Source organism: Gobius niger (genome assembly GCF_951799975.1).
Source record: "Gobius niger genome assembly, chromosome: 1".
Taxonomy (NCBI): Eukaryota; Metazoa; Chordata; class Actinopteri; order Gobiiformes; family Gobiidae; genus Gobius; species Gobius niger.
Window position 1 is genome coordinate 38,202,532 of NC_136852.1, and position 27,991 is coordinate 38,230,522.

Below are 27,991 nucleotides of genomic sequence, written 5' to 3' on the forward strand. Positions count from 1 at the left end.
TCTCTGAAAGCCAGTGCAGAGACCGGAGCACTGGACTAATATGGTCCTATTTCCTGGTTCTGGTCAGGACTCGAGCAGCAGCGTTTTGGATACACTGCAGCTCGTTTAGTGGACACAGCTCGTTTAGTGAGGCCAAGGAACAGGCCGTTACAAACACATGCATTAGGCTAATCTCTCCAAATCAAACATTGTTTTTTTGGCAATGTTTTTAGGTGGTAAAAGACCATTGATGTAATGGACTTAATATGGCTGTTAAGATTCAGGTCTGAGTCCATGATTACCCCAAGATTTTTCTAACTTGACTTTTTGGTCAATGATCTCAGTTTTATCTGTATTTAAAGGGGCTATATCATGCTATTTTAGCCATTCCAAAGTTAAGTATAGGCATTTATATGATATATTATACCTCTACCATTATGGAGCACTCATTTTTGTGATAAATATAAGTGTTTTCTGGAAGTATTTTTCAAACCTGGAAGACACAACGCTTCCATTCAGTTAACTCCGCCCCCTCTCTCCGCACATACAACTTTACCGTAATATAAATAAACAACAATAAGTGAAGTCACTTCACGATGCAGTTATACAGAGTTGACATCTGCAATACAGCTTCATAAATGGCTAACACACGTGCTAATATGCTAACACACAAGCTAACCCGCGTTTGGATTGACTCACCCTCTGCTCCATCGCTGTTTACATGATGGGATTCGCGTTGGTTATAAAAGTTAATCCACTTTGATTCTGGCGAAGGTTCCCCAAACATCAGTGACAGTCACAGAAAAACAATATTTTGGCTGATAGTCGCTGAATCCCGGAGAAAAAAACAGCTGAGTGGCCTCTTCTTGAAAAAGGTTGAATATAAACTCCTCGTCCTCGTTGCCAAACGCGCTTCTTTTTCTCCGTCCGTGACATTATCGTTAGGTAAGAATAAAGAACAGGTGTGTCCAGTTATAACGAGCTCCATCTTCACAGCTGCAGCGCAAACATGACTGATCTGTTCAGACGCGATGTGTTTGTTTTGGCCACAGCTGACCTGGAAGCACCTCGGGCACATCCTTTTTTTTTTTTTTTTTTTTTTCATTTTTTACTCTTTGTTTCTCTCTTACGACCGAAATAATGAAAACGCTGTTTTACAAATTAAAATCAGGCCGTAAGCAAAGAATTAAGACATTACATTACAGACGTCGAGCACTTCCATTCCGCTGTTACGACACAACTGAACACTCAGTCGTTCACCAGGAGAGGGCGGAGCCTCAGAGAGCAGGATTCAGGAGGATTACTGAGAGCTGCGTGAATGAAGCCACAAACCACTCTGGGGGTGTTTTTGATAAGGAAATAGCATAACAACATGGCTAAAAGCTCCAAAAAGTCGATTTTGCATGATATAGGACCTTTAACTGGAGGAAGTTGTTTTGCATCCACACACTAATCTGTTTGATACGGTGACACAGTGAATCCGCAGGCCCATGTTCACCCGCTGTCAGGTAGGACACATTATTACTGGATATCAATTGACCCAGTGGAAGCATGTAGAAGCATGTAGAGATTGAACAAGAGGGGCCCCAGAATCGACCCCTGGGGAACACCACAGGTCAATGCCATCATCATCATCGCGACATTGTAAGTTCGGTCCTCAAGGTAAGATCTGAACCACTGGAGAGCCTTTCCATAGATCCCACCCAGGCATAAGGTGCACTGTTCATGCGTATTTGAGCTTTCAGTGACCCAGCGGATGCACCTTTACTTATATTTACATTTTTAGAGCTTAAACATAAAACGTTTATTTGTGACACATCATTCCCAGGAGTAACAGCTTTATTGTGAAAAACGCTGGGGTCCTGGATGTGCTGTCGCTCCGCTCTGCGGCCTCAGCAGCTCTGAAAGGACGCGCCGCTCTCGAACACAGATCCAGCGCCAAAAACCTGCGCCAAACCGGACTACAAACGGATCCAAACCGGGCCACACCAGGCAAAAGACCAGGACCGGGCCGGAACCGAGCCGGGCACAGACGCACGCACGCGCCTCGCCCACCACGGCCGCGCGCACTGGTCTGGGTCGGTCCGAGAGAGGATGCTCCTTGGTGAGTCCGCGCTTTGTTCTGTGTTTTAGGACGGAGGGATGGAGCGGAGGGGAGAAGGAGCGAGGAGAGGACAGAGGAGGCAGAGGAGAGGGGGGGGGGGGGGGGGGGGGGGGGACACAGGCGGGGGAGACACACGGAGGGGGGGACACAGGAGCAGGTGCCTCGGCTGCAGCTAACGGAGGCTAGCGCGCAGAGCTAACGCAGACGCTCCGTGTGTCTCCCCTCCAGAGCCGCGCCTTTTAAAAGCTGTCCCCCATGTCCCCCTCTTTACCCCACGTCCCCTCTGCCCCCGCCCGTGTCCTCGCGCGCCTCTGTCCACGCACCCGGGCGCGCGCTCAGAGGCAGGTTCATTCATTCTCGTTTGAGGCCGAAGACGCAGCGACCGCAACATTTTGGAGTAAAATCGCGCAGATTCGCCTAAACCCGGTGTGAACCCGTGTGTGAACCCGTGTGGTCCGCGGCCGCAGTCACACCGGGCGGTTACGGTCCTGGTGCAGAAGCAGACCTGAGCCCCCGTTTCCGACGTTTCTCCCCCGAGAGCAGCGCGTTACTGTGGCGTTACTGTTTCTGTCTCGGCCTCGTGTTTGTCCAAATACACGCACCGTCAGTCCGTTTGAACGTCTGCCAGAACCTGCTGCTGGGGCTGGTTACACCTCTGTAATGACTTGTAATGTGTCTATAATTCATTATTCCAGGGTCTGTCCACATCAAACACAAGCTGGTGCAAAGTTCAGCCACTGCTCTGAGGCACACATGAACTTCTCACTGCGGCCCCAGACATGTGTATACATAAAACACTTCTCTGAATGTGCCCTGTGTAGTTATTTTGTGTGCAATCAATCAATCAATCAATCAATCAATCACATTTTATTTGTATAGCGCCCAATAACAACCAGAAGGTGCCCAGAGCGCTTTCCAGGATAAAAACAAGAATCACAGAAGACAGCAATAAATACAAAAACACATAAAAACAGCAGTCGAGTTGGTGGCTATGTATCGAAGGCTTTTCTGAAAAGATGTGTCTTCAACTGTGATTTAAAAACACTCAGCTCTGTGATGTTTCGAAGCTGTACCGGAAGTGCGTTCCACAGCTTTGGGCCTTGCGCGGCAAATGACCGGCCTCCAGACTTTTTGTATTTGAACTTGGGAGTGACCAGGGAGGTGTGTTCAGAGGAGCGCAGAGTTCTTGCTGGTTCGTAGACCGTTACTAATTCGGCGAGGTCGGCCGGGGCCAGACCATTGATGGCCTTGAAAAAGTGTGCAGGGATGACGGATGAAAACTACTTAACTATAATCTGGAGCAGCACATCTCTGTCCCTGTGAGCTTAATCTGTACATCGTCCCTTATACGATATTCTCTATAAATAACTTTATGTAAATAACTATTACATAAAGATGAAAATATGTACCGTAGAATAGAGTGCTGTTGTTAATAGTGTCCTTAGTAGTGGACACTGTGGGATGAATCCACAACTGTGGCCATCACCACCACAGCCCCAATCATTTGACAAGCCCTGCTTTTACAACTGTTACAATTACTTCAATGAATGATGAAAGTACAATCGTTTACAGTTGGTTATTGTCCTTGTTCAGAAAGACCAGATTTTCATCCATTGTTTGGATTAATTGAAGCGTGCATGTTAACTTCCTGTTTACCTGTGCAGGTGTATGAGCCACTTCCTGTTTACCTGTGCAGGTGTGCGAAGCATTTCCTGCTTACCTGCGCAGGTCTGAGACACTTCCTGTTCATCTGTGTAGGTGTGTGACACACTTCCTGTTTACCTGTGCAGGTGTGTGAGGCACTTCCTGTTTACGTGTGTAGGTGTGTGAGGCACTTCCTGTTTACCTGCGCAGGTGTGTGACACACTTCCTGTTTACCTGTGCAGGTGTGTGAGGCACTTCCTGTTTACGTGTGTAGGTGTGTGACACACTTCCTGTTTACCTGCGCAGGTGTGTGACACACTTCCTGTTTACCTGTGCAGGTGTGTGACACACTTCCTGTTTACCTGTGCAGGTGTGTGAGGCACTTCCTGTTTACGTGTGTAGGTGTGTGACACACTTTCTGTTTACCTGCGCAAGTGTGTGACACACTTCCTGTTTACCTGTGCAGGTGTGTGACACACTTCCTGTTTACCTGTGCAGGTGTGTGAGGCACTTCCTGTTTACGTGTGTAGGTGTGTGACACACTTCTTGTTTACCTGCGCAGGTGTGTGACACACTTCCTGTTTACCTGTGCAGGTGTGTGAGGCACTTCCTGTTTACGTGTGCAGGTGTGTGACACACTTCTTGTTTACCTGCGCAGGTGTGTGACACACTTCCTGTTTACCTGTGCAGGTGTGTGACACACTTCCTGTTTACGTGTGTAGGTGTGTGACACACTTCTTGTTTACCTGCGCAGGTGTGTGACACACTTCCTGTTTACCTGTGCAGGTGTGTGACACACTTCCTGTTTACGTGTGTAGGTGTGTGACACACTTCCTGTTTACGTGTGTAGGTGTGTGACACACTTCTTGTTTACCTGCGCAGGTGTGTGACACACTTCCTGTTTACCTGTGCAGGTGTGTGAGGCACTTCCTGTTTACGTGTGTAGGTGTGTGACACACTTCCTGTTTACCTGCGCAGGTGTGTGACACACTTCCTGTTTACCTGTGCAGGTGTGTGACACACTTCCTGTTTACGTGTGTAGGTGTGTGACACTTCCTGTTTACCTGTGCAGGTGTGTGACACACTTCCTGTTTACCTGTGTAGGTGTGTGACACTTCCTGTTTACCTGCGCAGGTGTGTGATGCGAGCGGTGGGTGGAGATTCGTTGCTTAGCGCCGGCTCAGTGTCGTCCCTGGAGCTCAGAATGGACCAATCAGTGATCATCAAACCAGTCCACTCGTCTCTGCTCGGACAGGACTTCTGCTTCGAGGTAAAAGTACTCCCTCACAAATACTGACACATGGTATTCCCCCCGACAACACTCTGTAATCCAAATACGGTCATTCCTTCTCTGGGAGACAGCAGCGGCTGGATACAGGGGAAATATACAGAGTGTGCATGTGCAGACGTTATAAAACTTCAGGCCCGTATCCTCCAAATGAGGTGTTTATTCCACTGTTTAACAATGTCTCCCATGCAAGGCAAGGCAAGTTTATTTGTATGGCACATTGCATGTACATGACAACTCAATGTGCCTCACAGCAAATTGATGTTGAGCAAATCTTTGTAACTAACAAATAAAAAACATTTATGCAAAACAAAACATTTATACCTGGCACTGTCCATAACTTACATTTTATATTATTATTTAAATATTTAAATTTGAAAACATATAGAAACCTTTCAGTGCAGTTTGTTTCATATTAATGTCAGTAGACCGGTCTTTTCCAAGCTGATTAAAGCTACAATGCACTTTCAGGTAACAGGTGGACCACTAGGGACTGAATGACAAATAAACTAATAAAATAGCGTTGGGATTTGAGTTTAGTTAACTGGCGTTACATCAATAACCCCCAAAAGTCTTGAGCATAACCCCATTTACAACAAAACACAAACAATGCACATCATAATAACATGGAATAGAGTCAGATTGATCTAAAATCCCAGCAGCTCCGTGAAGCAATAATCTGCCCGTCAATGGACAATCGTGTAATCCCAATAGGTTAGAATCCACCGAAAGGTTTCCTCCGCGGCACCGGCACTCTGGTCCGTGTCCAAGTTGGCCTGAGACGTCTTATCTCTCTGCGCTTGGTCGTGAGTGTGACCTACTTCCTCTGATATACAGCGAAGACACCCCAACCCATCATTATTAGGGCTGGGACGATGCACTTTTGTCGCGATCCAAATTTATGATTTTTCATTAGAACAAACTGCGATTTTTTACCCCAAATTAATTTAATAAGAAAATGTTGAGTTTCCAAAAGTTATCAATTAAATATAAATCAGTCTGATCTAAATGAAAACATTTTGAAAAGCGCAAATGGCAGAAGGGCTCTTTTAACCAATTAGCATCGAATCTATATTTGTTTATGTTTTTTTCTATAACTTAGTTGAGTTTCAAAAGTTTTGCGATACATAGTTTCTGATACTATAAATGTATCACAACTAGGGCTGCACGATATTGAATGTAACTTGTGACATGCGACCGTGCAATATTGGGATAACGATATTATTGCGATATTTTACCAAGCCAACATTTTTCAGCCAGCAGAAGTCATCAAAAAACACTAAATCAGGAGCAACACAAGGGAAAAATTGAACTAAATTAGAAAATGATCGGCTGCGAGCACCTGCGCAGACAGAAGGGAGGAGCATCTGGCTGACCAGGCACATTTTTAAGTTCTAAATCAAACAAACTGAGGCACTCCAAAAGTACAAATATTAAAAAGCCTTTATTTAAACATGGCTAGATTAGGTAAAATTGCCAACGTGTTTCGGCTCTAGGCCTTAAGCTTTTTAATATTTCTACTTTTGGAGTGCCTCAGTTTGTTTGATTTTTTGCTGAAACGGATCCCTGCACTGAAGAGCACCCAAAAGACTAAACTTATACAACTCTTTACATCCGAGTAGCACTCCAGCCTCCCAATTTTTTTCAACATTTTTAAGCTCTGTTTGTTGTTTTTGTTTTTTGGCTGAGTTAAAAAAATGTTTGTCAATCTCAGTCAGATGAAGACTTTAAATGGCAGCATCATCATTTATTGTGGCTTCTTGCGATGCAGATATTGCATCACCTAATATTGCGATACGATGTTTTTGTGATATCTTGTGCATCCTTAATCTAAATAACTAAGTATTGTGATATATTGTGAAATTATATTTTGTCACAGCCCATACAATTACAATTTTATAATACAGTGATGTTAAACTTGTTTTTTATCCTCTGTGACCATGTTCTGCACAGTAGATGACACCATAGTGGCTTTGTTTGTAAATGTAAGGACCTACATTGCCTTTACTCTGATATTCTCCGGTCATAGGTGACCACGGCGTCTGGGACCAAGTGCTTCTCATGCCGCTCGGCCGCTGAGAGGGACAAGTGGATGGAGAACCTGCGTCGAGCCGTCCTCCCGAACAAAGACAACATCAGGAGGACAGAGAACCTGCTCACCATCTGGGTGTTGGAGGGAAAGGACTTGGCGCCCAAGAAGAGGTCAGCCTCTGAACTGACACACAGGCACAGGGCGCCCCCTTGTGGAGCTGCCAGGATGTGTGTCCTGTCCAGAATCTAATCGTTATTGCTCAACACTGAGTAGGTTTATATTTCACTCCTCCTAAAGAACATGGCTGTTCTAGAACAACTCATGAAACCATTCAATCGACATTTCAGTGGAAACGCTGCTGTAAAAACACTGACTTTTCACACAGTGGTGTAAGTCTAAGGTTTAATGTCAGAGGAAAAAATGACCAAACTCTCTTTACAATGTGTATTATCGCTTCAAAGTTTTCCTGGAAATCACTCGTTTCCCATGCGTAATCATTCACAATTTAATACTGACATGTTTGGTATCCACGTGTAGCAAGCCCACCGAGATTATGCTGTAATCCTGGTTAAATAAAAGTTGAATAAAATAAAATAATCTACATACGTATGTGTCCAAAATGCACAGGGATATACACGCGCATGTGCAGACGTTATAAAATCTTTAGGGCCGTTTTCCCCAAGTAGGTTTCCCAAAGAAATAAAACTTTACATAGGACATGGCCATATTGAACAATGAACGAATGGCAATTCTGGCGGCCATCTTGGGACTGGCCCATCTAGCCCAATGCAATGCAATCAAATGGGAAACACCACTTATTTCCTTGGTAGTGTTTTGATCTATTTTGAGTTATTTCATGGCTCTTTGATAATTGTGACTGACCTTATGTCAGATCTGGCAAGAAAATAATGTTTTGGCAGTTTTTCAAATGTTATTCCAGTTTCATAGGAGGCTTTAGACTTTAGCTCCATTTGTTCATGGATTTTCCTCTGTCAAACACTTCAAATCATTCACTTCTATTTAAAACAGTCTTTCTGTACTTTTTAACACGACATGACCAAAATGTATTGAACAGGGGACAGTGATACAGTAAATGTTAACCACTGAACCCTGGGAATGAATGGAGAAAACAAAGCTAATACGGCTAAACAACACGACGTTTTAAAGAATTATACTGATCCTGACTGAGATACGAGACTTAGAAGTAATAAACCGATCACAAACAATGAGTGTGTCACATTCTGCCCTTGGATCAATGAAAATGCTGCTCCTGGTTTTGCATTGGTATTTTGACCCAGCTCTTTTGTATCACGCGAGAACAGATATTTAGAAATAGCTAAAGCACTCGCTGGAGCTCAAAGTCATCTCAAAGATAAGCCGTTTATTGCCATTGTTCCTAGTTACAAAGAAGTAAAACCAGCGGATGACTCCAGACTCAGAGAGAGAGAAAAAGTGAAGTCCCGACTCCCGAACTCCATTGACAGTTCCCTTTTATCCTAGTTTTGCACTCCTCTGCGCAGAGAGGATGACTGCCTATATGTGAGTCAGTTGTTTGTGGCTGTGTTTTTGTACTTTACCTGTACTTCACGTTATGTTCAGAATGATTATGTGTCAACCATTGTCTATCAGCTAATCTCATGTTCTGTAACGTTTGCCACATCAACAAGAGTCATGTCTGAGCTAGAGTTTTATTAAATATCTTTGGGTAATTTCCTTTGTGGGAGATGTTAGAAACTTCTCCAAGTAGGTTTTCATTCCAATCTTGCAGTCAAGTGAAAGGTTCAAACTGTTACCACTACATTTACTTTTGTTTTCCCAGTTCATCTGCAGCGTCTCATCTTAAAACTCTCGACAAAACTCAGGCCAAAGTTGTTCTCATTGAGAACAGCCTTTAGACAGTTTCAGAATGGATTATTGTTGGCTGAGATGTTTTTGACCCCCCTCAGGTACTTCGTGGAGGTGTGTCTGGACGACTGCCTGTACGCACGGACGTCCTGTAAGGCCCGCACCGATAACGTGTTCTGGGGAGAGCGCTTTGACTTCAGCGGGCTCCCGTCCATCGGCTCCATCACCCTCCACCTGTACAAGGAGACCAACCCCAAGAGGCGCAAGGACAAGTCCAGCTACGTGGGTCAGTCGTCCGGGTCATATATACATCTACACACGCTCCTACTCGTACAAACGCTCTCCAAGTGTTCAGTAGCACAATGGATACATGGGCTTTAAGTGCAGACTCTCAGCTTTACTTTGAGGATATTCACATAGCGGCAAGGTTTGTGTTAAGTGTCAAGTGTCAGAGAAAGGTAGTAAAACTATTCCACTGTCACCAAAGCACAAGAAAAGAACACATGTGAGCGACTAATTGCAACTGTTTCAAGTGATCAATAGAAGTGGTGACGCGATTCGACCGGTTAGGTGTGTACGCACCTTTATGTAGTCACTTTTCTTTAGCATTTTTGTAGATACATAGTTTAATAGTTGGAAACAGAAATCCTACACCGACATGTTACTTTGTTTCTCATCACGACAGCTTTCTTTGTTCTAAATTGACTTATTTATTCGTCCAAACTCTTAATAATAATCTAAATAAAAAACCTCAGTGTTTTCTACTTCAAATGTTCTACTTCAAGTGTTGAGCCTTAATCAGTAAACCTTTCAAATGTCAAATCTTTAGTGGGCCTAATCAGTGTCCAGAATACCCTAACCCCAAACCTAACCCTAACCCATAGATTAGAACAAGGTGAAACAATAAGAAAGTCCAGGCAGAGGTGATGTGTTTCAGCTTCTGTCCCATTACTTTGGAGCATCTGAAAAAGAGACTGATTGATTTTGAGGAGCTGTATTTCCTGAGCTCTTTCTGATTTGAAATTAAAGCTGAGAGTCTGCACTTTAAGTCCATATCCATTATGTGACTGAATATTTGACAAACAGACAAAGGAATCAAAGCTTGGTCGCTGTATATTTATGGACCTGACAGTCCAGGTCATCCGTTCATCTGTGTTTCTCATGGTCAGGTTTGGTGAACATCGGCGTAAGCTCTTTGGCCGGACGCCAGATTCAGGAGCGATGGTTCCCAGTGAGCACACCCAGCTCCAACAGAGGTCAGACCCTGGATTTACTCTAACCATGACCCAACAGAGGTCAGACCTAGGACTAACCTTAACCATGCCCCAACAGAGGTCAGACCTAGGACGAACCTTAACCATGACCCAACAGAGGTCAGACCCTGGACTAACTCTAACCATGACCCAACAGAGGTCAGACCTAGGACGAACCTTAACCATGACCCAACAGAGGTCAGACCTAGGACTAACCTTAACCATGACCCAACAGAGGTCAGACCTAGGACTAACCTTAACCATGACCCAACAGAGGTCAGACCTAGGACTAACTCTAACCATGACCCAACAGAGGTCAGACCTAGGACTAACCTTAACCATGACCCAACAGAGGTCAGACCCTGGACTGACTCTAACCATGACCCAACAGAGGTCAGACCCTGGACTGACTCTAACCATGACCCAACAGAGGTCAGACCCTGGACTAACTCTAACCATGACCCAACAGAGGTCAGACCTAGGACTAACTCTAACCATGACCCAACAGAGGTCAGACCCTGGACTGACTCTAACCATGACCCAACAGAGGTCAGACCCTGGACTGACTCTAACCATGACCCAACAGAGGTCAGACCCTGGACTAACTCTAACCATGACCCAACAGAGGTCAGACCTAGGACTAACTCTAACCATGACCCAACAGAGGTCAGACCTTGGACTAACTCTAACCATGACCCAACAGAGGTCAGACCTAGGACTAACCTTAACCATGACCCAACAGAGGTCAGACCTAGGACTAACTCTAACCATGACCCAACAGAGGTCAGACCCTGGACTAACCTTAACCATGACCCAACAGAGGTCAGACCCTGGACTAACTCTAACCATGACCCAACAGAGGTCAGACCCTGGACTGACTCTAACCATGACCCAACAGAGGTCAGACCCTGGACTAACCTTAACCATGACCCAACAGAGGTCAGACCTAGGACTAACTCTAACCATGACCCAACAGAGGTCAGACCTAGGACTAACCTGAACCATGACCCAACAGAGGTCAGACCCTGGACTAACTCTAACCATGACCCAACAGAGGTCAGACCTAGGACTAACTCTAACCATGACCCAACAGAGGTCAGACCTAGGACTAACTCTAACCATGACCCAACAGAGGTCAGACCTAGGACTAACCTTAACCATGACCCAACAGAGGTCAGACCCTGGACTAACCTTAACCATGACCCAACAGAGGTCAGACCTAGGACTAACCGTAACCATGACCCAACAGAGGTCAGACCTAGGACTAACCTTAACCATGACCCAACAGAGGTCAGACCCTGGACTAACTCTAACCATGACCCAACAGAGGTCAGACCCTGGACTAACCTTAACCATGACCCAACAGAGGTCAGACCTAGGACTAACTCTAACCATGACCCAACAGAGGTCAGACCTAGGACTAACTCTAACCATGACCCAACAGAGGTCAGACCCTGGACTAACTCTAACCATGACCCAACAGAGGTCAGACCTAGGACTAACTCTAACCATGACCCAACAGAGGTCAGACCTAGGACTAACCTTAACCATGACCCAACAGAGGTCAGACTCTGGACTAACCTTAACCATGACCCAACAGAGGTCAGACCCTGGACTAACTTTAACCATGACCCAACAAAGATCAGACCCTGGACTAACTCTAACCATGACCCAACAGAGGTCAGACCTAGGACTAACCTTAACCATGACCCAACAGAGGTCAGACCCTGGACTAACCTTAACCATGACCCAACAGAGGTCAGACCCTGGACTAACCGTAACCATGACCCAACAGAGGTCAGACCTAGGACTAACCTTAACCATGACCCAACAGAGGTGAGACCCAGGCCTAACCCTAACCATGACATGAAGGAAGAAGTATTTCTGTCCACAGAAATCTGCTTTTCCAAACGAGTGAATTCAAACTGAACAAGATCCTCGAGTTTCGGTGTCAGTCAGATGAACCTTCTGGGGTATGCAGATTGTGTCACTATGGTTCTTTGTGGTCCAGGGAAGTCGGGTCCTGCCCTCAGAGTGCGGGCACACTTCCAGTCGGTGGTGGTGCTGCCGATGGAGCAGTACAAAGAGTTTGCCGAGTGGATCAGCGCCAACTACCTTCGTCTGTGTGGAACCTTAGAGTCCAATCTCAGCCTGAGGGCCAAGGATGAGATCTCCGCCGCTTTGGTGCACATCCTGCACAGCACGGGCAAAGCCAAGGTCAGTGACCCCCAACCCTAGCACCAACCTCTGACCCCAAACCCCTAGGCCATGGTCAGTGACCGCCCAACCTAACCCCAACCTCTAACCCCACTCCTAGGACTTGGTCAGTGACCCCCGTACGTAACCCCAACCCTTAACCCTGACTCCCCGACCCCTAACCCAGACTCATTGGACAGTGATCCCCAACCCTAACCCGACTCCTAGGCCATGGTCAGTGACCCCCGTGCGTAACCCCAACCCCTAACCCTGACTCCCCGACCCCTAGCCCAACTCCTAGGCCAAGGTCAGTGACCCCCGACCCTAACCCCAACTCCTTGGTCAAGGTCAGTGACTCCTGAACATAACCCCAAGGCTAAGGCCTGTGACTCTCCTGATTGGGTGTTGTCGTAACGCTCCTCTCCTCTGATTGGTTGTTGTCGTAACGCTCCTCTCCTCTGATTGGTTGTTGTCGTAACACTCCTCTCCTCCGATTGGCTGTTGTTGTAACACTCCTCTCCTCCGATTGGCTGTTGCAGGACTTCCTAACAGACCTGATGATGGCAGAAGTTGACCGTTGCCGTGACAATGATCAGCTGATCTTCAGAGAGAACACTCTGGCCACGAAGAGCATTGAGGAGTACCTCAAACTGATCGGACAGAAGTATCTACAGGACGCTCTAGGTACGCAAAATGATGACCGCCGGCCGATGCGGGTGCCTAGAGGAATGTCGGCTGACCGATACTCGACCCACTATATTCTGTGTTTCCAAAATAGTTCTGTGAAACTTTGTTGTGAATATGATAATGGTCTGTTTTTAATTATATTTTATGCCTTTTTAAATTGTATTTTTATTGTGTACAGCACTTTGGTCAGCTTTGGTTTTCGTAAAGCGCTTTAGAAATACAACTTTATTGATTGGTTGATTAAACTAAGCATGGACCTAAAAGAAACCTAAAGAATAAGCGAATAAGTACTGTGTCGCCCCCTGCAGGTGAATATGTTATGACAAGTAAAGAATAAGCCTGTTTGTCGCCCCCTGCAGGCGAGTTTGTGAAGGCGCTGTATGAGTCGGATGAAAACTGTGAAGTGGATCCGTCTCGCTGTTCGGCATCAGAGCTCCAAGAGCACCAGGCCAACCTCCGCATGTGCTGCGAGCTGGCCTTCTGCAAGATCCTCGACTCCTACAGGTACTCGCACACAACTGACTCACAACACGCACACAACTGACTCACAACACGCACACAACTGACTCACAACACGCACACAACTGACTCACAACACGCACACAACTGACTCACAACACGCACACAACTGACTCACAACACGCACACAACTGACTCACAACACGCACACAACTGACTCACAACACGCACACAACTGACTCACAACACGCACACAACTGACTCACAACACGCACACAACTGACTCACAACACGCACACAACTGACTCACAACACGCACACAACTGACTCACAACACGCACACAACTGACTCACAACACGCACACAACTGACTCACAACACGCACACAACTGACTCACAACACGCACACAACTGACTCACAACACGCACACAACTGACTCACAACACGCACACAACTGACTCACAACACGCACACAACTGACTCACAACACGCACACAACTGACTCACAACATGCACACAACTGACTCACAACACGCACACAACTGACTCACAACACGCACACAACTGACTCACAACACGCACACAACCGACTCACAACACGCACACAACTGACTCACAACACGCACACAACCGACTCACAACACGCACACAACTGACTCACAACACGCACACAACTGACTCACAACATGCACACAACTGACTCACAAGACGCACACAACTGACTCACAACACGCACACAACTGACTCACAACACGCACACAACTGACTCACAACACGCACACAACTGACTCACAACACACACACAAGTGACTCACAACACGCACACAACTGACTCACAACACGCACACAACTGACTCACAACACGCACACAACTGACTCACAACATGCACACAACTGACTCACAAGACGCACACAACTGACTCACAACACGCACACAACTGACTCACAACACACACACAAATGATTCAACACGCACACAACTGACTCACAACACGCACACAACTGACTCACAACATGCACACAACTGACTCACAACACGCACACAACTGACTCACAACACGCACACAACTGACTCACAACACGCACACAACTGACTCACAACACACACACAAATGATTCAACACACACACAACGCAAACGCAGCCCACTCACAACACGCGCACAGCCCAGTTATTACGCATTTATTCTGGCACAAACTTCTCTGTGGGCGAGAGCTGCAACTAAAAACAATTGTTATATATTCCACATAATAACCTATATGATATGTAATTATTTTTTGGAACATTTACAAACAACCCCATGCTCCAAATTCAGGATCAATTGTTCAGAAGGCTTTCACTGCTGGCCGAGCCTCTTACCAGAAAACCTGGAGCGTCCCAGAGATCACTGTGACAGAAAGTAAAGGCGCCATGTTGACCACTCATACAGCTGCTGGATCACTACAAGGTCAAAAAGACCTTTTTTCACATTAAAAGTTACATAATGCACCTTTAAAGGGGCTATGTGGAGTTTGTCAGTTTTGTACTCGTGATTGCCCCCTCACTCAGGCCAAACGCATAACTGCAGCCTCAATGATAAGCTTGTGTATGAGGCACGCAGGCTGTACGAGCACCAGAAATAACCGTCCCGTCCTGGTCAGTTTACAGATTTGCAGGTTTGATTTCAACTGAGGTAACGAACTTGACTGTTTTGTAAGATATTTAGACCAAATCAATTTGAGTGTATATTTTCCAAGATGCCATACTTGAACAAATGCAGCAAAGTGAATTGAGTGAAGAAGCCAAATAATACACATAAACAAATTCAGGATGTTTGAAGGAGGGAAAAAAAATACTTTTATACTTTGTTTGCATAAACATTGTAATGATTGACATTGGTAGAAATGCTACTAGGAAAAGACAAAATCGTCTCTTCAATTCCCTGGCTAGCATAAAGTTAGCATTGCATGAGCAACTTGTGAACTATGCCTGTAAACGGCACATGTCCAGTATTTACTTTTTGTAGTCGTTTCACTACTTATAAATGAATAAACATTAGCAACATCATTTTTGCCATTGTAAACACAGCACCATTACCACTGTTACTACTCAAATGTTTTGTAGGTACAGCACAGTTACTGTTACTACCGACTAGTCTGCTACTAATACTACACAACGTGTCTGTAGGTATAAAACTATTAGATTAACTAGTTGTGTAACTTCAAAATATTATTGTTTTATGACTTGCTTCAGTGAAGTTAGTATAAAACATGCACAGGCACCACTGTGAAAGCATCAACTTTTTCTCAATGTACGTTTCAAGCAAAAATGACACTAACAATCATTATTCTAAACCAAGTATCATTAAAGTACTGGTATCGGAAAAAATGTAGCGACACCCAGCCCTTAAGTTAACTCTGACTGTGTGCAGGGTGTTTCCGCGGGAGCTGAAGGAGGTCTTCTGCTCGTGGAGTGAGGAGTGTCTGTCTCGAGGACGTGGAGACATCTCAGAGCGTCTCATCACCGCGTCCCTGTTCCTGCGTTTCCTGTGTCCCGCCGTCATGTCCCCGTCACTCTTCCAACTGTGCGCCGAATATCCCGACGAGCGCACGGCGCGGACGCTCACGCTCATCGCCAAAGTCATCCAAAACCTGGCCAACTTCAGCAAGTACGTACTGTCCCTGTCTATGTTTGTTAAAGAGACGCTGCAGGTGGAAACATGGATCTTTCCTGCAGTGGTCAATGTTGAGATTGTTAGATATCGATACTAGCGAGCCAGAAATGTCCTGGAAGTAATTGCGGTTCGCCTGCCAGTTTCCCACGTTTATTCATTCACAAATACGGACATGTTTGATATCCACGTGTAGCACGAAAGGCCATGACCGAGATGACGCTGTGATCCAAATATGGTCATTTCCTTTATGTGGGACAGCAGCTGCGAGAGAGAAGGAGAAATATACACAGGGCGCATGTGCAGACAAAGTGACTTAACTTTGGGGCCGTTTTTTATCTCCACTTTCGTAGCTCCTACAGACTCCAAACTTTACAGGCTCGGACTCAACAACATTTGGAAAGTTTTTCAGAGGTATTTTTCATCATTTGTATTATAAAATGTATTTAAAAAAAATGTACACTAATCACTAACTTTATTCAAAAACTAAACAATATTTCTGAGCAAATCTTGGGAATATGAATAAAATAAATAAAACATATGTCACAAAATAAAACTATGCATTTACACCTGGCTCTATGAAGAAAGCGTTTTTTGGAAATTTGTATCCATATGCCTTATATTTGTCGGAAAACCTTTAATGACAGAAAACACATTTTTCCCTCATATTCGCCTGCTGCAGTTGGCCTTAAGATCCCCATAATCATTAGCAGTCTGTGGACATTTCACTAACTCACTCATGTCAGCAAGTACGGACTGCTCTTGCTTGGCCCGGTTCTGCTGTTGGTCTGGACCTGGCCCGGTTTTGCTGTAACCCTCTTCCGCCCTGTCTCGGTGCAGGTTCGGGGTGAAGGAGGACTACATGCTCTTCATGAATGACTTCGTGGAGCGCCAGTGGAGCGCCATGCAGAGGTTTGTTCAGGAGATTTCGAATCACGAGTCGCTGAATCAGAGCCAGGGCTTCGAGGGCTACATGGACCTGGGCCGAGAGCTGTCCACGCTACACAGCTTGCTCAGCGAACTCGACCAGGTAACCATAGCAACACCCTCATGGGTCACCACTCGTCATTGTTTTACTTTATTGTCACTAACCCTTGCTGGATGTCTCTCAGTCCCTTCTGGCCAAGCTGCCCCCACTGCCGCGGATCCTTCGAGAGCTCTCATTGGCCCTGGCAAACCCCGGGGGCGTGGCCTGTCCATCAGGAGGCCCGATCACAACGGGAATGGGTGTGGCAGGCTCAATGGGGGGCATGGTCAGGTCAGAGCCTCAGCGAATGGCATCGCCTCCTCCTCTGTCCCCGCCCCTAACCAACGTCAACCCGTCGGTGGGAGCTCTGGAGGCAGGGTAAGACTTCAGCCACAGGGGGTGTCATGGAGCAAGACTTCAGCCACAGGGGGTGTCATGGAGCAGGGTAAGACTTCAGCCACAAGGGGTGTCATGGAGCAGGGTAAGACTTCAGCCACAAGGGGTGTCATGGAGCAGGGTAAGACTTCAGCCACAGGGGGGTGTTATGGAGCAGGGTAAGACTTCAGCCACAGGGGGTGTCATGGAGCAGGGTAAGACTTCAGCCACAGAGGGTGTCATGGAGCAGGGTAAGACTTCAGCCACAGGGGGGTGTCATGGAGCAGGGTAAGACTTCAGCCACAGGGGGTGTCATGGAGCAGGGTAAGACTTCAGCCACAAGGGGTGTCATGGAGCAGGGTAAGACTTCAGCCACAGGGGGGTGTTATGGAGCAGGGTAAGACTTCAGCCACAGGGGGTGTCATGGAGCAGGGTAAGACTTCAGCCACAGAGGGTGTCATGGAGCAGGGTAAGACTTCAGCCACAGGGGGTGTCATGGAGCAGGGTAAGACTTCAGCCACAAGGGGTGTCATGGAGCAGGATAAGACTTCAGCCACAGGGGGTGTCATGGAGCAGGGTAAGACTTCAGCCACAGAGGGTGTCATGGAGCAGGGTAAGACTTCAGCCACAGGGGGTGTCATGGAGCAGGGTAAGACTTCAGCCACAGAGGGTGTCATGGAGCAGGGTAAGACTTCAGCCACAGGGGGTGTCATGGAGCAGGGTAAGACTTCAGCCACAGGGGGTGTCATGGAGCAGGGTAAGACTTCAGCCACAGGGGGTGTCATGGAGCAGGGTAAGACTTCAGCCACAGAGGGTGTCATGGAACAGGGTAAGACTTCAGCCACAGAGGGTGTCATGGAGCAGGGTAAGACTTCAGCCACAGGGGGTGTCATGCAGCAGGGTAAGACTTCAGCCACAGGGGGTGTCATGGAGCAGGGTAAGACTTCAGCCACAGGGGGTGTCATGCAGCAGGGTAAGACTTCAGCCACAGGGGGTGTCATGGAGCAGGGTAAGACGTCAGCCACAGGGGGCGCCATGGAGCAGGGTAAGACTTCTGCCACAGAGGGACCCATGGAGGCAGGCTAAGACATCAGCCACAGGGGGTGTCATAGAGCAGGTTAAGACTTCAGCCACAGAGGGCGCCATGGCGCAGGGTAAGACTTCAGCCACAGAGGGTGTCATGGAGAAGGGCAAGACTTCAGCCACAGGGGGTGTTATGGAGCAGGGTAAGACTTCAGCCACAGGGGGTGCCATGGAGCAGTGTAAGACCCTAGCCACAGGGGGCGCCATGGAGGCAGACTAGACATCAACCACAGGGGGTACCATGGAGCATGGTAAGACTTTAGCTACATAGCGCCATGGAGCAGCGTAACACTTTAGCAAGGTGCTCCGATTTTTCCCCACCATTAAAACATGTACAGTAGGGTTCCCTCTGTGGCCAGGACTTCTCTGAACGTGAGACCTGTTTGATGTGCGCAGCTCTGTCTCTTACCAAAGTGTGTTGTTTCTCAGGCTGGTGGACTTCACGCGGCTGCCCTCTCCGACTCCTGAAAATAAAGATCTTTTCTTCGTGACGAAAGGTTCCAGTTTGCAACCGGCACCCGGTCAGTCCATACCACACCATCATCAACAGTTAAAGTGTTAATAGCAATACTTTTTATTTCAGTATTTATGTTCAAGGCCCTAAGGCAGAACAACCAAATAGTAGTATGAGACCTGGCATTTTAGTAGCGACTTTATTTTTGGGGACAGTCACTGTTTTTTTAAATATCTGTCAATATTTTTATACTTTTTGCAGCTGGCATTCTGAAAGGGCAAAAAAGGTTTAAAAAGTTGCATAATGCACCTTGGTCCATAATAGTTTTGCTGAGTGAACTCCCCATTATCAGCCCAAAGGCCCCTAAAAGTAGCCGTGTTCCTTTATGGCAGACATCTGTTACTCCCTTCAACTCTAGTCAAAGTATTTAAACATGCCCAGGTCATAGTATTCAAACATACAATGGTCATAGTATTCAAACATATGCTGGTTGTAGTATTCAAACATACCCTTCTCAAAGTATTTAAACAAACCTCTGCTGGCTGTTGTGCCCAGGCCTGAGAATGTCTCCAAGCTCATCCTACTCTGACCCAAATGATGCTAATGAAGCTAATGATGCTAATGACCCAATCGGCGACGACTCTGCCGGCCTGGACTCTGCCCCCGGAGATGGCCTGGATGACGAGGGGGCGTGGCACCGCGCCGGGCTCCTTCCCCTTTCCTTCCAGAACCCAGTATATCACATGACCACGCCCTCGCCACGACAGCCACCTGAAACCACGCCCCCGGAACCTGCCTCCGCACAGGACGGCGCACCCAAACCCGCCTTTCTCACACAGATGTCAGACCCTGTCCATTTCCCGCCCCCTGACTCCGCCCCTTTCCAGAAGCCCCTCCCAGAGCCCGCCCCTTTTCAAAAGCCCCTCCCAGACCCCACCCCTTTCCAGAAGCCGATCCCAGAGCGACTCTCGAGCTCCAGCAGCGGAGATGAGTTCAGGGCCACGGAGGCCCCGCCCCTCACAGGTATGACCCCGCCTCTCACAGGTATCACCCCGCCCCCAGGTGTAGAGATGTGAGCAGCCTCTACGTCTCTGTGAAGGTTAGCGCTCTCTCAGTGAAACAGAAACTCTCATCCATTGAAATGAATGATCGTCATTCAGTTTCATTTTTCGTCAAATCTGAAAAGGCAAAGGAAGTGATGAGTTGAACTCACAGTGATCATTACATTAGTCACATTAATGCGGAACAAAGACTTGTTGGTTTATAACGCTATTATTCTGTCCCTTTTATGTTGTTATTTATTCAAACATCTGTAGCCTATGATATAGTTTTGTGTTCATTCAGCAGCTAATCCTCTGCTGCTGTTGCAGAAGTTAATGTTGTTTGAAGATTCACTGAATCATAAATGAGGCCTAATGCTCAGCATGTTTAATCCGGCAGAACATTTACCGATTTAAGGCCACAAAGGGCTAATGCACGTCCACCAGATGGAGCTATTCCCCAATAATGAGGATTAATAGATGAGCACAATTCATAAACTGGCTCATTGTTTCTTTTTCTATTCATAATAAACAGCTCTCGATCGTCCAGTGCCAGTAAGCTAATGTGTTTGTGAGTGAGACTGGACATTTTCCTTTGGTTCTGACATTGGGGCGGAATATTTTATCCCCAGAACAAGAAAACATCTGACATTTTGTATGAACTGCTATAGAATAAAAGGAGCTGTTTTCACCCAGATGGGGGCGGGGTCTCAGAGGGGGCGGGTCTCAGGTGCTACATCTATAACAGCATTGTTTGTTAAAGGCGGCTCACGTCAGACGGCGCCGCAGCGCCGCATTGACCAACCTCCTCCTGCGGCGCCCCCTCGTGGACGAACTCCCCCCAGCATGCTGACCGGCTCCGCCCACTACCCCCGCCCTGCCTCCGGGAGCATGATGTCATCGAGCCCCGATTGGCCGAGCTCCAGACTGCGACAGACGTCTTCCTCCTCCAAAGGAGACAGCCCCGAGAAGCAGCGCAAGGTATGATTCATGTGTCACGTGTTATGTCCCGGTTATAACCCGGTAATGACCCAGTTATAACCCGGTAATGATCCAGTTATGACCCAGTTATAACCCGGTAATGATCCAGTTATAACCTGGTAATGATCCACTTATGACCCAGTTATAACCTGGTAATGATCCACTTATGACCCAGATATAACCCGGTAATGATCCCGTTATAACCCGGTAATGACCCAGTTATAACCCGGTAATGATCCACTTATGACCCAGTTATAACCCGGTAATGACCCAGTTATAACCCGGTAATGACCCAGTTATAACCCGGTAATGATCCAGTTATAACCCAGTTATAACTCGGTAATGATCCAGTTATGACCCAGTTATAACCCGGTAATGATCCAGTTATAACCTGGTAATGATCCACTTATGACCCAGTTATAACCTGGTAATGATCCACTTATGACCCAGATATAACCCGGTAATGACCCAGTTATAACCCGGTAATGACCCGGTTATAACCCGGTAATGACCCAGTTATAACCCGGTAATGACCCAGTTATAATCCGGTAATGATCCAGTTATAACCCAGTTATAACCCGGTAATGACCCAGTTATAACCTGGTAATGACCCGGTTATAACCCGGTAATGACCCAGTTATAACCCGGTAATGACCCAGTTATAATCCGGTAATGATCCAGTTATAACCCAGTTATAACCCGGTAATGACCCAGTTATAACCCGGTAATGACCCAGTTATAACCCGGTAATGACCCAGTTATAACCCGGTAATGATCAACTTATGACCCAGATATAACCCGGTAATGATCCACTTATAACCCGGTAATGATCCAGTTATAACCCGGTAATGATCCAGTTATAACCTGGTAATAATCCAGTTATGACCCAGTTATAACCCGGTAATGACCCAGTTATAACCCGGTAATGATCCCGTTATAACCCGGTAATGATCTCGTTATAACCCGGTAATGATCCCGTTATAACCCGGTAATGATCCCGTTATAACCCGGTAATGATCCCGTTATAACCCGGTAATGATCCAGTTATGACCCGGTAATGACCCAGTTATGACCCAGTTATGACCCGGTAATGATCCCGTTATGACCCAGTTATAACCCGGTAATGATCCAGTTATAACCCGGTAATGATCCAGTTATAACCCGGTAATGATCCAGTTATGACCCAGTTATAACCCGGTAATGACCCAGTTATAACCCGGTAATGATCCCGTTATAACCCGGTAATGATCTCGTTATAACCCGGTAATGATCCCGTTATAACCCGGTAATGATCCCGTTATGACCCAGTTATAACCCGGTAATGATCCCGTTATAACCCGGTAATGATCTCGTTATAACCCGGTAATGATCCCGTTATAACCCGGTAATGATCCCGTTATGACCCGGTAATGATCCCGTTATGACCCAGTTATAACCCGGTAATGATCCAGTTATAACCTGGTAATGACCCAGTTATAACCCGGTAATGATCCCGTTATAACCCGGTAATGATCTCGTTATAACCCGGTAATGATCCCGTTATAACCCGGTAATGATCCCGTTATAACCCGGTAATGATCCCGTTATAACCCGGTAATGATCCAGTTATGACCCGGTAATGACCCAGTTATGACCCAGTTATGACCCGGTAATGATCCCGTTATGACCCAGTTATAACCCGGTAATGATCCAGTTATAACCCGGTAATGATCCAGTTATAACCCGGTAATGATCCAGTTATGACCCAGTTATAACCCGGTAATGACCCAGTTATAACCCGGTAATGATCCCGTTATAACCCGGTAATGATCTCGTTATAACCCGGTAATGATCCCGTTATAACCCGGTAATGATCCCGTTATGACCCAGTTATAACCCGGTAATGATCCCGTTATAACCCGGTAATGATCTCGTTATAACCCGGTAATGATCCCGTTATAACCTGGTAATGATCCCGTTATGACCCGGTAATGATCCCGTTATGACCCAGTTATAACCCGGTAATGACCCAGTTATGACCCAGTAATATCCCGGTTATGACCCGATGCTGACCCGTCTGTGCAGGCGCCCTCCCCCTGTGCACTGGACCGGACGGCTGCGTGGCTCCTGAACATGAACTCATCGTACGGAGAAACCGAAGAGGAACGACAGGACGACGCCGCTGTTGAGAAGGTTTCACTCTGTCCTCCCTCTCCCCAGACACCTCCCTCTGTCCTCCCTCTCCCCAGACACCTCCCTCTGTCCTCCCTCTCCCCAGACACCTCCCTCTGTCCTCCCTCTCCCCACAGACACCTCCCTCTCCACAGACACCTCCCTCTGTCCTCCCTCTCCCCACAGACACCTCCCTCTGTCCTCCCTCTCCCCCCAGACACCTCCCTCTGTCCTCCCTCTCCCCAGACACCTCCCTCTGTCCTCCCTCTCCCCACAGACACCTCCCTCTGTCCTCCCTCTCCCCCCAGACACCTCCCTCTGTCCTCCCTCTCCCCACATACACCTCCCTCTGTCCTCCCTCTCCCCACAGACACCTCCCTCTCCCCACAGACACCTCCCTCGGTCCTCCCTCTCCCCACAGACACCTCCCTCTGTCCTCCCTCTCCCCACAGACACCTCCCTCTGTCCTCCCTCTCCCCACAGACACCTCCCTCTGTCCTCCCTTTCCCCACAGACGCCTCCCTCTGTCCTCCCTCTCCCCAGACACCTCCCTCTGTCCTCCCTCTCCCCCCAGACACCTCCCTCTGTCCTCCCTCTCCCCCCAGACACCTCCCTCTGTCCTCCCTCTCCCCACATACACCTCCCTCTGTCCTCCCTCTCCCCCCAGACACCTCCCTCTGTCCTCCCTCTCCCCACAGACACCTCCCTCTGTCCTCCCTCTCCCCAGACGCCTCCCTCTGTCCGTCCCTCTCCCCACAGACACCTCCCTCTGCCCTCCCTCTCCCCAGACACCTCCCTCTGTCCTCCCTCTCCCCACAGACACCTCCCTCTGCCCTCCCTCTCCCCAGACACCTCCCTCTGCCCTCCCTCTCCCCACAGACACCTCCCTCTGTCCTCCCTCTCCCCAGACACCTCCCTCTGTCCTCCCTCTCCCCACAGACACCTCCCTCTGTCCTCCCTCTCCTCACAGACACCTTCCTCTGTCCTCCCTCTCCCCACAGACACCTCCCTCTGTCCTCCCTCTCCCCACAGACACCTCCCTCTGCCCTCCCTCTCCCCACAGACACCTCCCTCTGTCCTCCCTCTCCCCACAGACACCTCCCTCTGTCCTCCCTCTCCCCAGACACCTCCCTCTGTCCTCCCTCTCCCCACAGACACCTCCCTCTGTCCTCCCTCTCCCCACAGACACCTCCCTCTGTCCTCCCTCTCCCCACAGACACCTCCCTCTGTCCTCCCTCTCCCCACAGACACCTCCCTCTGTCCTCCCTCTCCCCACAGACACCTCCCTCTGTCCTCCCTCTCCCCAGACACCTCCCTCTGCCTAAACTGGTCACTAAATGTGGTCTGATCTTCAAATTACAAGAATGAGCAAACCGTGTCTGCTTAAACTAGCACCATTAATAACATTTACATACATATTTTTATTGGAAATAACATGTTGACAGGACAGGGAGGAATAAGTGAGTACACTGCCTGGCTAAGGATCCTCCAAGAGCTAATAAGACAAATGTATGCAGACATTTAGAGTCAGTTGTAAAGCCAACCTGAAGTCCCGTCACTGAGGCGTGGCTTAGTTTTGTTTATTTCTTTATTTGAGTAGTATGCATTCTGCTCAAAAGGAGTGGGTTGATGTTCATAAATCCATGGTTAGAAAGATTGTCTACAAATGGAGACAGTTTGGCTGTTGCTTTCAAGGAGTGGCCGTCCTGTAAAGATGACTCCAAGGGCCCAGCGCAGAATACTCAGTGAGGTAAAAAAGAACCCTAGAGTGTCCACAAAAGACTTACAGAAATCACTGGCACAGGCCGACATCTCTGTTGACACGTCTACAATATGTAAAACACTGAACAAGAACGAGGTTTATGGAGGAAAAAAAGAAATCCCTGCACGTTTGAAGTTTGAGAAAGAGCACTGATGAAACCAAAGTTGAATTGTTTGGAGGAACACACAACGTCATGTGTGGAGGAAAAGATGGATCAGCACGCCAACATCTAATCAAACCCTCTCCTCACTGTGCAGTCTGGGGCAGCGAGCTTGATGGTGTGGGGGGTGCTTTGCTGCCTCGGGTCCTGGACATTGCGCTATCATCAATGGAAAAAAACTATTCACAGATTTATCAAGATATTTTGCAGAAAAACTTGACAGTTGAAGCTCAAAAGAGGATGGAGCTGCAGCGAGACAATGACCCAAAGCACAAAAGCAGATTCGTTTCAGAAGAACAAAGTACGCGTCATGGAAGGGCCCAGTCAAAGTCCTGACCTAAACCTGATTGAGATGCTGTGGCCTGACCTCAAGAAAACCATTCACACCTGACATCCCAGGAATCTGTCCAAGATTCATCCTGATCGAGGAAACGTCTGGATGAAGTTGTCGCTGCCAAAGGAGGTTCTACCAGCTCTTGAATCTAAGGGTGTACTCACTTATTCCTCCCTGTCCTGTGAGTGTTTACATGTTATGCTCAATAAAAATATGACCAAATGTTAAAGAGGGGGTATTCTGCTTTTTTCAATCCCATAGCACCAGTCTATATCACACTACAATGATGAGCAAACCTTCTGTTGGTCTGTAAATGCAGTAAATTAGAATAACTGCCTTGTATAAAATGTCTCTCTCAAAATGGCTGTAGTGAATGTCTTGAAATAGGCCTCTGTCTCTTTAAGAACCTCTGACCCTTTCGGACACGCCCCCTCCACACGCTGTCTGTGGCATCAGTGGGGAGGGGGTTCTGCTGAGGAGCAGTGGTTGGTTACTCGGCTGGTGACGAAAGCTCGGAGGCGTCTCCAGGAGGTGGGGGCGTTCCTAGGAGGACTCAGGCAAACCTATCCCTAAAATGGCCGCCATCAGAGTTTTTACAGATTACTCAAAAATACGTGAATGTGCCAAGGCAACACTTCAGGCATGTTTTAAATGAGGGAATGACATAATAACATGATGGAAAGCTTGAAAAAGTTGATTTTGCATAATAATGTTTGGGTGGTATGAGTTTAAGCAGACACCGTTTACTCATTCTTGTGATTTTAAACAAGATCAGACCACATTTTATGAGCAATTTAGGCAGAAATGTAAGAAATTCCAAACGTGTACAGCAGTGTCTTCCCTCCCACTGCACACATACCTTCTCATGTGAGTTTGCTCATACGTGTGCAGTACCAGCAGGAGATCGCGCTGCTGCAGGAGAAGCTGCGTGTGGCGGCCCTGCGTCAGGAGGAGTGTGAGGCTCGACTTCTGGTTCAGGACCAGCAGAACCAGCGCATGCTCCAGGAGTATCAGGTACTACTGCTGCGACCACTGCTACTACAGCATTACTGCTAATATTACTACTACTACTGCTGCTAATAGTTCCACTGTTCCGACCACTTCCTGTGATCCTCTTGTGCTGCAGGTCCGCCTGGAGGACACCGAGGGCCGTCTGAGGAGACTTCAGGACGATAAGGATTTACAGATGAACAGCATCATCACACGGTCCGTCCCTCACACTCATTATTAACAGTTACAGTACCATCATCATGAACCATCACGTCGAGAGGAGGCTTTTCCCAGAGTTCTAGCATCTTTGTTCACACTAGTGTAGCCCTGGTTTAGTCCCTGTTTAGTCTCGGTTTAGCTGAGGTTTAGTCTGTTTAGTCCTGGTTTAGCTCTGGTTTTATCCTTGTTTAGCCCTGATTTGATCTCATGTCTCTGTTTTCAGGCTGATGGCGGTGGAGGAGGAGCTGAAGAAGGACCACTCAGACATGCAGGCCGTGGTGGACTCCAAACAGAAGATCATCGAGGCCCAGGTACAGGACCGACTGACCCGGGACTAAACCAGGACTGACCCGAGATTAAACCGGGACTAAACCAGGACTGACCCGAGATTAAACCAGGACTGACCCGAGATTAAACTATGAATAAACCAGGACTGACCCGGGACTAAAGACTGTAAATTAAGTCTGGACTAATTATTGCCTCCTCCTTCCTGAAGCCTAACAGGAAGTGGCTCCAGAAGTTCCTCGGTCTGATGGACTTCCATGTACATGTTTTCACCTCGTCATTATTGAACACAGGCTTGTCATTCTGTCTGCACATGCTCTTGTTTTCATTTCATGTTCTAAACAAAGAGCTGGCTCCACAAACCAGTAGCATGAAGGAGCTTCAGTTAGCCTGCGCTAACGCTGTGGGGGGAAGTCCATTCTTCATTTACAGTCTCTGCCTGGGACTGACCCCGGGACTAATCCTCGTCAGTCCCGGGTCAGTCCTGGTTTAGTCCTTGGACTAACCCAGATTGACCCGGTCTGGTCTTGTGCTCAGGAAAAGCGGATCTTGAGTCTGGACGCGGCGAACACTCGCCTGATGGCGGCGCTGACGCAGCTGAAGGAGCGATACGCCGTGACATCACGCAACGGACTGTCGCCTAGCAACACTTCCTCCCTGCAGATCACAGAGAACGGAGAGTTCAGGAGCAACCCTGGACTAAACCAGGACTAAATCAGGTCTAAACCGGGACTAATGCAGGACTAAACTGAGACTAAACCAAGGAAAAACCAAGACTGAACTGGGACTACAACAGGGCTAAAGTAGGACTCAACAGGGACTATACCAGGACTAAACTGAGACTAAACCAGGATTAAAGTAGGACTTAACTGGGTCTAAATCGAGTCTAAACCAGGACTAAACCAGAGCAGGCCCACAGCTGACCGTGACTTGTAAATGATATAAATATGATCCTGTTGTGTTCGTACAAGTCTTTTACTGTTATATTTATTGATAATTTATTAATTAGCTTCTGTAACCATGGAGACGTGTTATTGATTAGCTGCTGTAACC

The 27,991-nt window shown here is 47.4% G+C and overlaps 1 protein-coding gene across 2 annotated transcripts; it reads left to right on the top strand.

Annotated features, from left to right (window-relative positions):
* Positions 1 to 1,843: 1,843 nt before the first annotated feature.
* dab2ipa (DAB2 interacting protein a) lies at positions 1,844 to 27,876 on the top strand. 2 transcript variants are annotated; one of them, XM_079580421.1, is made up of 20 exons: positions 1,844 to 2,083; positions 4,862 to 4,997; positions 7,045 to 7,217; positions 8,994 to 9,178; positions 10,062 to 10,148; positions 12,157 to 12,362; positions 12,881 to 13,025; positions 13,388 to 13,532; positions 15,898 to 16,134; positions 16,978 to 17,167; positions 17,250 to 17,482; positions 18,992 to 19,083; positions 19,572 to 20,039; positions 20,820 to 21,037; positions 23,102 to 23,209; positions 26,336 to 26,458; positions 26,571 to 26,650; positions 26,877 to 26,964; positions 27,476 to 27,657; positions 27,746 to 27,876. In XM_079580421.1, the coding sequence occupies exons 2-19, from the start codon at positions 4,869 to 4,871 to the stop codon at positions 27,650 to 27,652; spliced, it is 3,084 nt and encodes a 1,027-aa protein (XP_079436547.1). In that variant the 5' UTR covers positions 1,844 to 2,083; positions 4,862 to 4,868; the 3' UTR covers positions 27,653 to 27,657; positions 27,746 to 27,876. The 2 variants fall into 2 exon arrangements, with proteins under 2 accessions (XP_079436547.1, XP_079436546.1); XM_079580420.1 differs by having other exon boundaries at positions 27,476 to 27,876.
* The last annotated feature ends 115 nt before the right edge of the window (positions 27,877 to 27,991 follow it).

Coding starts and splice junctions, on each gene's coding strand:
- dab2ipa (XM_079580420.1), top strand. CDS start 4,869: ATGCGAGCGGTGGGTGGAGATTCGTTGCTTAGCGCCGGCTCAGTGTCG. Junction 19,084..19,571: donor CAGTTTGCAACCGGCACCCG/GTCAGTCCATAC, acceptor TGTTGTGCCCAG/GCCTGAGAATGTCTCCAAGC. Junction 20,040..20,819: donor GGAGGCCCCGCCCCTCACAG/GTATGACCCCGC, acceptor TGTTTGTTAAAG/GCGGCTCACGTCAGACGGCG.